This window comes from Ylistrum balloti, unplaced genomic scaffold (assembly GCF_031769215.1).
Source record: "Ylistrum balloti isolate Yb309-2 unplaced genomic scaffold, AGI_CSIRO_Ybal_v1 Utg369808, whole genome shotgun sequence".
Classification (NCBI taxonomy): Eukaryota; Metazoa; Mollusca; class Bivalvia; order Pectinida; family Pectinidae; genus Ylistrum; species Ylistrum balloti.
Window position 1 is genome coordinate 716,139 of NW_026781982.1, and position 14,139 is coordinate 730,277.

Genomic DNA, 14,139 nt, shown 5'->3' on the forward strand with positions numbered 1-14,139 from the left:
TGACTGATGTCCACCATGATATGGTAAGGTATAGAACTTGACATTATGATACTAAGGGTTTAACATGAACAATACTGTTGAGAAATTCTCAAAACATGTCACTAATTCTGAAATACTCATGATGCAACAGTGTAGCTGGAAGTGAACCCTATCCCCAAGGAAACAGAGAGGACATCAGAACACTGTAATATATTACCTGTTTGAAATGATTACAAGATTTTCAGCTGCTGTAAAATATGTTTATTTTGATATTTCAAACTTTCATAATTAAACCAAATTCTTGAAGAGAAAAACAATGTATTGTTTACAGATATCATAAAACTGCCTGTGATTTTTTCCTTTGATTTCATTTTTGTGGTATCTTGACAGTACTTTTTAATGCTTTGTTTTACCTTGAATGGAGGTCGTTTGGCAGGGACAGGTGCCCAACACTGCTGAATAAATTTAGAGAGTTGTTCAGGACAACTTGGATGTATCTCCGGTCTCTTGTTCAACCTTACTCTCTCCAGGACCTTTACAATTAGCAACAAAGGTTATTATTGTGGGACAACAGTCAATACAAACTGTTCTCCATATCACAACACACCATACCATGATTCTTACATCCAAATTCCATAACTATTATTTCCATATCAATGCTACAATTTCCATCACTCCAATACCATCTATATAACACAAGTACATCAATACATGGTATTGTTATGTTATAGGATTCATACCTGGGATACTTGATGTGCTAGTATTACAGTGAACTGATCAAGCTAAATAGAACATCTCTACAGCCAAGCAGGATATTTTGGTTATTATTTATCAGAGCTACAACTGTATAATGTTTCCATGTAGTCACTATACCAATGATAACATAAAATGTTACAAAACTTCAGTGATGTAATTCTGAAAGATCACCAAGCTTGTGATTCCAGTGTATATTTACTTACATGTTATCACAACATACCTGAAACACGGAACATCCATCATATGGCTGCTTTCTCGTCAACATTTCCCACAGTATAATACCAAAGCTGTATACATCAGCCTTGGGAGTTACCTCCCCTGTTTCCAGTAGTTCTGGTGCAATCCATGCAGGACTCCCATGTACTGGTTTTGTTTTTGATGTTTTTGTTGCATTCAAGTTAGCATCATATCTGCAAATTGAATTTAAAATTATAGCAAATTTCTTTTGTTTTTATTACAACTTCCTAATATGTGCAGCATGAGCATAACAGTAGTCAGAGCTTGTATCAGTATTTATACAACATATCTAGTGATTTACATATCTATGACACCCCAATTTGCCACCCTTATTTTAGCATAATGTGTCAGAAAATGGTTTTAATTTTTAATTTCATTTATAACAGACACATATTCTTAACATACTTTATATAGTAAATTGTATGATTCCATAAATTATGTGTTGAAATTTATATCACATTTTCAAGGATGCAATCATTTTCTCTCATCAAATGAATTTTATGTTTCATTATAATTAATTTCTTGGTACCATAAATGAAATACAGGTATATTTACATATTGTATCTTTGATAAAATCAATATGAAAAAAAAATAATACTGAAATTGAAATTTGACCTCCACTAAACAGTTTAACCTCGAAGTGAAGTTCTATAATGTATATTTCTATGAGTTTCAATGCTACAGTATATGTGACAAGTAAGTTTGACACCTAATAAGCAGTTGAATACTGATCTTTGACCTTTGTGAAATAGAGTCTAGAAACATTGTACCAACATAATGCCTTCATGAAATGACGATCCAAACAAGCAATACATATTCCAACTTCTATCACCATTTTAAAAGTTCAACTCTTGGCATACCAGTACTGTGATAATAGCTTTTAAAATATTTACAAAATTTATCTACTAGTGAGAGCTAATTAACAATTATAATATTTTTATATCAATGTTTTCAACAATATTAAGAAATGTTGTTGTCCTAAACAAGAACAGCTAGACAATACAATATATATACCCCATCAAGACAGGTCCATTAAAATCACACAATACAGAGTCGATTGCTCTATAATACTGTAAAGTATTTCATTAATCATAACATGCGGCCCAGTGGAGAAGAGACAAAGCCTAAGATAGATTGAGCATCCCAGATAAATAATTTGCGAGATCACTGTGCAGTGTAGAGGTTACAAAATATGTAGAAACAAACAAGTCAAGGTCAACCAAATGTTTATTTCATACACTTTAAACTTAACATTACTAAATCCAAATTTTAGCAGAATAAATGATTCCATTTTTATTGATCATTGAATAGGTAATCCCCTGGACTACCATACAACTATAATCCAAGAAAACAATTAAAGCTAAAGCCAACTCAAATAAGTGTTTAGGCCACCATTTGTCCACTAAATCATGGCTACAACACACGCGATACAATCATCATGCTGAACAAACTCATCACAAACTCCAAAATGTTCTTGTCAAATATGTGTACTATTTTGATGAGTTTTTCACATGCAACAGCAAAATGATGTGGACCAGAAGCAGTTTCTCTTGCCCACCAAAGTAGGAGGAACTTTTTTTATAGATCATGCAGTGCAGGAAAATTCTGAGTCAGGATTCAGCAAAGTCAGCATATGTTACCATATTTGGTAATTATTTCCTATTTATTTCATGATTTTTTATTGTAAAACAGACAAGATACACAAATCTATCCCTGGTAGAGAGATAAAGGTAAGGTGTATGTAATTAATCATAATTTCTCTGGAGTAAGAAGAAAAAGAAATTTCCTCTGAAGAATAACAGAATCTTTACCATCATGACCTGTAAAATCATGTTACAACTATTTTGAAAGCATACGTTAACAACATTTACATAAGGAAATCAATGTATTTTAGATATGGACATGAAATATCATTATACTGATTCTAAGAAAAGCTCTATATCTCTATGGTTTGAAGTAATCTCATGTAGATGTAAAAATATAAATCTTTCTATGTTTTTATAGCTACAGATAAAACACAAAAATAAAACATGACAAATAAAACTTCAGAGGAAAGAATTGCCTGTACTGTGTAATCTTTACTTTTCAAAGGGGTTTTAATCAATGAAAAATGAGCCTGCAAAAATATGCTTTTACAGTAGTTTCCTATATGTGATATCAACAATATTTAAAAAGATGTTTTCAATGTAAAACACTCAGGAACATTTCATGTTAGACAGTAGTATAATTCAAATCTTTAGAATAAAATATTTGTTATCAGCTGTGGAAAATTAAAATTTTTCTTTAAGTCACCTTCTTTATATTTCATTTCAGGGACAGATTTCTTTCTATCTAGCTTACAGTTTCTAGCAATAAAGTGTCCACTCAAAATGCACACACACACAGAAGCCACATGGTGAAATAGACATCATGTTAGGGTGTGTGTGTGTATGTGTGTTACATGTATAATGCAAAGTTTAACATCAAACATGTGTGGCGTGCAGCAGTTATTGACATTTGTACTTTCGTATTAGCTGTAGCGGTGCTTGTCTGAAAACAAAGTTAAAGACTTATTACTAAACAGTTTGTCTCAGATTTATTCAAATCCTTTGTTTCCTTGAACAAGAAGACAGAAAAGAGATGTTGCTATTTGATTTGAAAATATTAATTAAAATTATCAAAGAAATCATAAAGTGTAGGAAATATTATACATTGACAATTCATATCTAAAACAGATCTAACAAATAAAGGTACATTAGGTCAAAGTGAAGCCTGTCTTATCCAGACCTTGAGTATTCTGTCATTGTTTTAAGTGTCTTCTTAAAATATCAATTTTTTCTGTACAAAAAACTCTACTAAATAATAATATTAAGATATAGAGCTAAACATGACCAATTTGTAGAGTGAAACAGGGTGTCAAATTAGATGGGTTAAATTCCCCTACATAATGTTAACAATGAATACCTAATGAGGAGGCAAGCAGGGTGAGAGAAAATCTATAATTCACTCCTTGTTGGTGAGATAGGGAGATCTCATTTCTTGAGGAAAGGTTATTAAGTTTTAAACACTAGGTAAGCCAAATTTTCGCCAACTTTTTAATCTTTCCCTTTGGGTTAAGATCCCCCAATGAGGGGGTGAATGATTCTATAAATGTGACCTACATATGTCAGATTAAACAAGTTTCACTTTTGTTACAGACGTTTCAGTTACTCAATGAATTCAATTTATGTTTTGTTAAATATTGACATGCAAAACTGATCATTTTAAAAAAATTGAAAGATATCTCGAAGCAAACAACAGCAAGACAATACATCATTTAATTTACAACACTAAATACCTTGTATTAGCTACAACAATATGTGTATAACTAACGCAATGACAAGCTACTGAGATCACATATTTCTTCAAGCACCAGCTAATTCACTATAACAATAGCAAGCCTACCTTAATTTTGAGAAGCCAAAGTCCGCAATCTTTGCGCGGTCATTACTACAGATGAGGACGTTCATGGATTTGAGATCGAGGTGCAGAACTGCTGGTTTTTGTTGATGGAGGTAGGCCATCCCGAGAGCGATGTCGTGAGAGATACGGAAATACTCAGCATGATCCAGGGGCTCTCTGTTATACAACAGTACACCTTTATATTATCACTTTTTACATTTACAAACATGTGACTTGAGCTTAAAGAACAAATTTTGAGAAGAGTTCTTTAAATTACAATATTTAGTACAATGTCAATGACAGTTAAATGATATCATTCAAAAATGCTTTGATTAGTGTACCAATCAGATCTGTATAACACACAAGTCACATGGTATAAATATATACCTGAGAGAATGTTCCCTCACCAATCAGATCTGTATAACACACAAGTCACATGGATCTGTATAACACACAAGTCACATGGTATAAATATATACCTGAGAGAATGTTCACTATGAGATCTCACCAATCAGATCAGTAAAACACACAAGTCACATGGTATAAATATATACACACAATGCTCACCAATCAGATCTGTATAACACACAGTCACATGGTATAAATATATACCTGAGAGAAGAGATCTGTATAACACACAAGTCACATGGTATAAATATATACCAATCAGATCTGTATAACACACAAGTCACATGGTATAAATATATACCTGAGGGAATGTTCACTATGAGATCTGTATAATACACAAGTCACATGGTATAAATATATACCTGAGAGAGAATGTATAACACACAAGTCACATGGTATAAATATATACCTCACCAATCAGATCTGTATAACACACAAGTCACATGGTATAAATATATACCTGAGAGAATGTTCCCTCACCAATCAGATCTGTATAACACACAAGTCACATGGTATAAATATATACCTGAGAGAATGTTCCCTCACCAATCAGATCTGTATAACACACAAGTCACATGGTATAAATATATACCTGAGAGAATGTTAACACACTCACATGGTATAAATATATACCAATCAGATCTGTACATGGTATAAATATAACACACAAGTAACACACACATGGTATAAATATATACCTGAGAGAATGTTAACACACCCTCACCAATCAGATCTGTATAACACACAAGTCACATGGTATAAATATATACCTGAGAGAATGTTAACTATGAGATCTGTATAACACACAAGTCACATGGTATAAATATATACCTGAGAGAATGTTCCCTCACCAATCAGATCTGTATAACACACAAGTCACATGGTATAAATATATACCTGAGAGTTCCCTCACCAATCAGATCTGTATAACACACAAGTCACTCACCAATCAGATCTGTATAACACACAAGTCACATGGTATAAATATATACCTGAGAGAATGTTCCCTCACCAATCAGATCTGTATAACACACAAGTCACATGGTATAAATATATACCTGAGAGAATGTTCCCTCACCAATCAGATCTGTATAACACACAAGTCACATGGTATAAATATATACCTGAGAGAATGTTCCCTCACCAATCAGATCTGTATAACACACAAGTCACATGGTATAAATATATACCTGAGAGAATGTTCCAGATCTGTATAACACACAATCAGATCTGTATAACACACAAGTCACATGGTATAAATATATACCTGAGAGAATGTTCCCTCACCAATCAGATCTGTATAACACACAAGTCACATGGTATAAATATATAAATGTATAACACACAAGTCACATGGTATAAATATATACCTGAGAGAATGTTTCCTATCAGATCTGTATAACACACAAGTCACATGGTATAAATATATACCTGAGAGAATGTTCCCTCACCAATCAGATCTGTATAACACACAAGTCACATGGTATAAATATATACCTGAGAGAATGTTCCCTCACCAATCAGATCTGTATAACACACAAGTCACATGGTATAAATATATACCTGAGAGAATGTTCACTATGAGATCTGTATAACACACAAGTCACATGGTATAAATATATACATGAGAAAATGTTCACTATGAGATCTGTATAACACACAAGTCACATGGTATAAATATATACCTGAGAGAATGTTCCCTCACCAATCAGATCTGTATAACACACAAGTCACATGGTATAAATATATACCTGAGAGAATGTTCCCTCACCAATCAGATCTGTATAACACACAAGTCACATGGTATAAATATATACCTGAGAGAATGTTCCCTCACCAATCAGATCTGTATAACACACAAGTCACATGGTATAAATATATACCTGAGAGAATGTTCCCTCACCAATCAGATCTGTATAACACACAAGTCACATGGTATAAATATATACCTGAGAGAATGTTCCTTCATCAATCAGATCTGTATAACACACAAGTCACATGGTATAAATATATACCTGAGAGAATGTTCACTATGAGATCTGTATAACACACAAGTCACATGGTATAAATATATACCTGAGAGAACGTTCCCTCACCAATCAGATCTGTATAACACACAAGTCACATGGTATAAATATATACCTGAGAGAACGTTCCCTCACCAATAAAGATCTGTATAACACACAAGTCACATGGTATAAATATATACCTGAGAGAATGTTCCCTCAACAATCAGATCTGTATAACACACAAGTCACATGGTATAAATATATACCTGAGAGAATGTTCCCTCACCAATCAGATCTGTATAACACACAAGTCACATGGTATAAATATATACCTGAGAGAATGTTCCCTCACCAATCAGATCTGTATAACACACAAGTCACATGGTATAAATATATACCTGAGAGAATGTTCCCTCACCAATCAGATCTGTATAACACACAAGTCACATGGTATAGATATATACCTGAGAGAATGTTCCCTCACCAATCAGATCTGTATAACACACAAGTCACATGGTATAAATTTATACCTGAGAGTAGGGTCCCTCACCAATCAGATCTGTATAACACACAAGTCACATGGTATAAATATATACCTGAGAGAATGTTCACTATGAGATCTGTATAACACACAAGTCACATGGTATAAATATATACCTGAGAGAATGTTCCCTCACCAATCAGATCTGTATAACACACAAGTCACATGGTATAAATATATACCTGAGAGAATGTTCCCTCACCAATCAGATCTGTATAACACACAAGTCACATGGTATAAATATATACCTGAGAGAATGTTCCCTCACCAATCAGATCTGTATAACACACAAGTCACATGGTATAAATATATACCTGAGAGAATGTTCTGTATAACACTCACACCAATCAGATCTGTATAACACACAAGTCACATGGTATAAATATATACCTGAGAGAATGTTCCCTCACCAATCAGATCTGTATAACACACAAGTCACATGGTATAAATATATACCTGAGAGAATGTTCCCTCACCAATCAGATCTGTATAACACACAAGTCACATGGTATAAATATATACCTGAGAGAATGTTCCCTCACCAATCAGATCTGTATAACACACAAGTCACATGGTATAAATATATACCTGAGAGTATGTTCCCTCACCAATCAGATCTGTATAACACACAAGTCACATGGTATAAATATATACCTGAGAGAATGTTCACTATGAGATCTGTATAACACACAAGTCACATGGTATAAATATATACCTGAGAGAATGTTCCCTCACCAATCAGATCTGTATAACACACAAGTCACATGGTATAAATATATACCTGAGAGAACGTTCCCTATCAGATCTGTATAACACACAAGTCACATCACATGGTATAAATATATACCTGAGAGAATGTTAACACACAAGTCACATGGTATAAATATATCAGATGTTCTACCCAACACACAAGTCACATGGTATAAATATATACATTGAGAGAATGTGTCACTCACCAATCAGATCTGTATAACACACAAGTCACATGGTATAAATATATACCTGAGAGAATGTTCACTATCAGATCTGTATAACACACAATCACAGATCTGTATAACACACAAGTCACATGGTATAAATATAACTTTGTATAACACACAAGAGACTGCTGTAAAGAATAGCATGGCATTAGAAAAACTGATTACCTTGTTCATCAAACTGAACATCATTACGATCCACCTCTATGCTTCGAACAGGTTCAGTTTGGCGTATCCTGTTTAGTTCTGAATTCAAGTGTCTGAGAAAAAAACCAGAAAAACACACATATATACACTGTATATAGCAATGATTTTTTTTCCTGATGATGGTCCGAGACACAAAAAGAAAAATTTGAAGTTATATTCACATGATATCACAATAAAACCAGGCATGGCTGATGACTTAGCCTTGTTCTATCCATATAGACTATCACACCAATTTTATTTTGATGGGATATCTGATATTTTTTTATCAAACACATTTGTGATTTAATCTTCATTTCCATTGACAATTACTTCACAGTATTACAGAAAAGTATTTATGTGAAAAAACCTATAGCTGTTGTTTGCCAAACAAAGACCAAAACAAAGTAATGATGAAAAAAAAAAACCAACAAAAACATAATGGTAAAAAAACAACAAAAAATCTTTCAGTGATTCAGGGATGTTGAGGAAGTTTTCGCAATGTTGATGTCTCACATTATAAACTCACTAACTTCAAATGTTTACAGTCATATATGGACTAACAAACCACTATTGTTCCCTCAATCTGTCGCAACACCTGATCACATGTGACATAAAACTTTGAGAGTTAAATTGCACAGATTTCTAATTGATATGAAATATAGCGTATCATTTTCAAGGGTCAAAACTTTCACAATTTACTTTTTTAAACGATTGAATTATATTTCAACAAATTAAAATTTTGTTATCTGGATTAAAAAGAACATTGAATAAACGCATGTCATTAATTCATGGATTAAATTTTCATGATCATGTAAATGTAACGCAAAACTGCTAAAATATCATCCCCATAAAAATCACTGGCTAAATGATTGATCTAGGGTTCAAGTCTTAACCAACATGATTATAAAAAACTCACCTGATCTGTTTTCTATGTTGTGCTTTTTCTTTCTTGATTTCAGACAGTAAAGCTTGTTTACTCATCGACATGGAAACGGTAGAAGATCTTGTATTTCTATGATAAGAATTCCTTATTTTTATTTGTTCTTTCATCATACTAATATCATCTTCAATATCATCTTCACTTTCATTGCTGTGAACAGTAACTGTATCTTCAAATAAACTGTTGCTTTCCTCCTGTTTTAACCTTGAACCCCGGTTGTCGTCAACATCTGACCTTGACGAATCATCATCCAAATTCAACCTTGTGATTTCATTCCCAAGATTGGAGTTTGTGACATCAGTTGATTGGTTCTTTCCAAGGGATTTTGAAAACTGCTCTAACTTCTGATTGGTTACTTGGTTTTCCACTTGAACCAATCGGTTTTGGAGGTCTCTCACTAGGTCCATGGTGATGAGTTCTCCCGACATTGCACGGTCCTGCAGGGACTGAATCTGACATAGCAACAAACATGATTTTTACCAGCTACCAAATGAAATTGTCATTATATTTCATAATTTTTCTTTTCAATGATTTTTGAAAGACAAGAAGTTTACCTGCTGCTCAAGGTCGCGGACAGCCGTGGATGAACCCTGCTTTGTAGAGCTGTGTTTTGGAGGTCTTGAAGAAATTCTCAGTGAGGACGATACAAGAAATTTATCTAAACAAAAAGGAATAAAGATATTTTCTTGTGTTCTGTTTCAATTAACAGTGATAAAAATGCTTATACCAAGGAAACCTGGAGTGATATTCCTACAGATATAAACATCTTCACATATATCTCTATATCACTTATCTGCTTGTTTAAATGAGGAGGTTCATGTCATAAAAAGGCAGCATACAGCCTTAATTTCTTTGTCACAATAATGAGGGAGAAGTTTTTACACCAATGTCAGGAACATACGAAACTAAAAAAGTGCTCAACAGCAATGAGTCTTACTAGGGTTTTCCTTGGTGACATCACTTGAAGGGAGAGCTATACTCTGTCTACTGGACACTTTAGGGGTACGTCTGCTGTAGAATGGTCTAGATCCTTCATCCTTCAGATCACCAGAAGTTGGAACATTTTGTCCATTAGCCTCTACCTCATCTATAACAACAACAATCTCACACTAATATTTGCACATCTTTCCTTAGCCATAAAAAAATGACGAATTCAAGGTCCTTACATTATAAGAGAATCTAAAGGTTTTGAAGAACTGAATGAGATTTTCTATATAATATATCAAATTCTTGAAATGTCAATGAGATTTTCAATAAAAGCACATGTACCATTACTTAACTTTCATATTTAAATATGGCTGTCTCACTGACCAGCCACATCACTCCAGCCACCATTTATCTGGCTGTCTCACTGACCAGCCACATCACTCCAGCCACCATTAATCTGTTTGTCTCACTGACCAGCCACATCACTCTAGCCACCATTTATCTGGCTTTCTCACTGATCAGCCACATCACTCCAGCCACCATCAATCTGGCTTTCTCACTGACCAGCCACATCACTCCAGCCACCATTTATCTGGCTTTCTCACTGACCAGCCACATCACTCCAGCCACCATTAATCTGTTTGTCTCACTGACCATCCACATCACTCCAGCCACCATTAATCTGGATTTCTCACTGACCAGCCACATCACTCCAGCCACCATCAATCTGGTTTTCTCACTGACCAGCCACATCACTCCAGCCACCATCAATCTGGTTTTCTCACTGACCAGCCACATCACTCCAGCCACCATTTATCTGGCTTTCTCACTGACCAGCCACATCACTCCAGCCACCATCAATCTGGTTTTCTCACTGACCAGCCACATCACTCCAGCCACCATTAATCTGTTTGTCTCACTGATCAGCCACATCACTCTAGCCACCATTTACCTGGCTTTCTCACTGACCAGCCACATCACTCCAGCCACCATCAATCTGGTTTTCTCACTGACCAGCCACATCACTCTAGCCACCATTTATCTGGCTTTCTCACTGATCAGCCACATCACTCCAGCCACCATCAATCTGTTTGTCTCACTGACCAGCCACATCACTCCAGCCACCATTTATCTGGCTGTCTCACTGACCAGCCACATCACTCCAGCCACCATTAATCTGTTTGTCTCACTGACCAGCCACATCACTCTAGCCACCATTTATCTGGCTTTCTCACTGACCAGCCACATCACTCCAGCCACCATCAATCTGGCTTTCTCACTGACCAGCCACATCACTCCAGCCACCATTTATCTGGCTTTCTCACTGACCAGCCACATCACTCCAGCCACCATTAATCTGTTTGTCTCACTGACCAGCCACATCACTCCAGCCACCATTAATCTGTTTGTCTCACTGACCAGCCACATCACTCTAGCCACCATTTATCTGGCTTTCTCACTGACCAGCCACATCACTCCAGCCACCATCAATCTGGCTTTCTCACTGACCAGCCACATCACTCCAGCCACCATCAATCTGGTTTTCTCACTGACCAGCCACATCACTCCAGCCACCATCAATCTGGTTTTCTCACTGACCAGCCACATCACTCCAGCCATCATCAATCTGGCTTTCTCATTGACCAGCCACATCACTCCAGCCACCATTTATCTGGCTGTCTCACTGACCAGCCACATCACTCCAGCCACCATTAATCTGTTTGTCTCACTGATCAGCCACATCACTCTAGCCACCATTTACCTGGCTTTCTCACTGACCAGCCACATCACTCCAGCCACCATCAATCTGGTTTTCTCACTGACCAGCCACATCACTCTAGCCACCATTTATCTGGCTTTCTCACTGATCAGCCACATCACTCCAGCCACCATCAATCTGTTTGTCTCACTGACCAGCCACATCACTCCAGCCACCATTTATCTGGCTGTCTCACTGACCAGCCACATCACTCCAGCCACCATTAATCTGTTTGTCTCACTGACCAGCCACATCACTCTAGCCACCATTTATCTGGCTTTCTCACTGACCAGCCACATCACTCCAGCCACCATCAATCTGGCTTTCTCACTGACCAGCCACATCACTCTAGCCACCATTTATCTGGCTTTCTCACTGATCAGCCACATCACTCCAGCCACCATCAATCTGTTTGTCTTACTGACCAGCCACATCACTCCAGCCACCATTTATCTGGCTGTCTCACTGACCAGCCACATCACTCCAGCCACCATTAATCTGTTTGTCTCACTGACCAGCCACATCACTCTAGCCACCATTTATCTGGCTTTCTCACTGACCAGCCACATCACTCCAGCCACCATCAATCTGGCTTTCTCACTGACCAGCCACATCACTCCAGCCACCATTTATCTGGCTTTCTCACTGACCAGCCACATCACTCCAGCCACCATTAATCTGTTTGTCTCACTGACCAGCCACATCACTCCAGCCACCATTAATCTGTTTGTCTCACTGACCAGCCACATCACTCTAGCCACCATTTATCTGGCTTTCTCACTGACCAGCCACATCACTCCAGCCACCATCAATCTGGCTTTCTCACTGACCAGCCACATCACTCCAGCCACCATCAATCTGGCTTTCTCATTGACCAGCCACATCACTCCAGCCACCATTTATCTGGCTGTCTCACTGACCAGCCACATCACTCCAGCCACCATTAATCTGTTTGTCTCACTGACCAGCCACATCACTCTAGCCACCATTTATCTGGCTGTCTCACTGATCAGCCACATCACTCTAGCCACCATTTATCTGGCTGTCTTACTGACCAGCCACATCACTCCAGCCACTATTAATGTGGTTTTTTCACTATCCAACATCACTCATCCAGCTTTCTCACTTTCCATTAAGTTTTCAAAAATTTCTAAATTCAACTTTTCTCAACAAAGCTTATATGTGTTTCATTAGTTTTAAAATCCATGCACTTTTGCTGGTTATTAAGGTGGCCAGATGAACAACACTCTAGTTTACATACATCAATATCCTTGATCTTGTCCCTTGACCAGTGAGACTGACCGAATTTAAAATGTGTCTAATACACCACAATACATGACTTCACAAAACACTATTATTCACAGCTTACTAATCGAGGTACAGTAAGAATTTGACCGCATCAACTGACCTGTATGGCTCCCAGTGTCCAACACGCTTACGGTCAGCAGATCAGCCAGTGTATGATTGGTCACCTCAGTCGCCCACTGCTGTATGTGGGCCATAGTGTCCACCTCCTCTTCATCACCTCGCTACATAAATAGTTAAAAAAAAACATTCTATTTCCCTTTATATACTGTCAACAAAGAGATAAGACAATACTTATTTGTGCAGTGATTTTAGGGATTAGAATAATTAAACACTGGACTCATGCTTTACTTGTGAGATTCAAATTTTGGGACCCAATTTTGTCTCTCGGCAATGGATTCATCACAATTTTGGGACCCAATTTTGTCTCTCGGCAATGGATTCATCACAATTTTGGGACCCAATTTTGTCTCTCTGCAATGGATTCATCACAATTTTGGGACCCAATTTTGTCTCTCAGCAATGGATTCATCACAATTTTGGGACCCAATTTTGTCTCTCTGCAATGGATTCATCACAATTTTGGGACCCAATTTTGTCTCTCAGCAATGGATTCATCACAATTTTGGGACACAATTTTGTCTCTCGGCAATGGATTCATTACAATTTTGGGACACAATTTTGTCTCTCGGCAA

General features: G+C 36.6%; 1 protein-coding gene across 1 annotated transcript in view; it reads right to left on the bottom strand.

Moving 5' to 3' along the window:
- LOC132544767 (uncharacterized) overlaps positions 1 to 14,139 on the bottom strand; it is a 43,306-nt gene that overhangs the window by 3,423 nt on the left and 25,744 nt on the right. Inside the window, 10 exon segments of the mRNA XM_060208416.1 lie at positions 393 to 512; positions 956 to 1,145; positions 4,396 to 4,569; positions 5,005 to 5,018; positions 7,076 to 7,104; positions 8,496 to 8,587; positions 9,430 to 9,905; positions 10,008 to 10,111; positions 10,391 to 10,540; positions 13,548 to 13,668. Of these exon segments, the coding sequence (XP_060064399.1) occupies positions 393 to 512; positions 956 to 1,145; positions 4,396 to 4,569; positions 5,005 to 5,018; positions 7,076 to 7,104; positions 8,496 to 8,587; positions 9,430 to 9,905; positions 10,008 to 10,111; positions 10,391 to 10,540; positions 13,548 to 13,668 (1,470 nt within the window).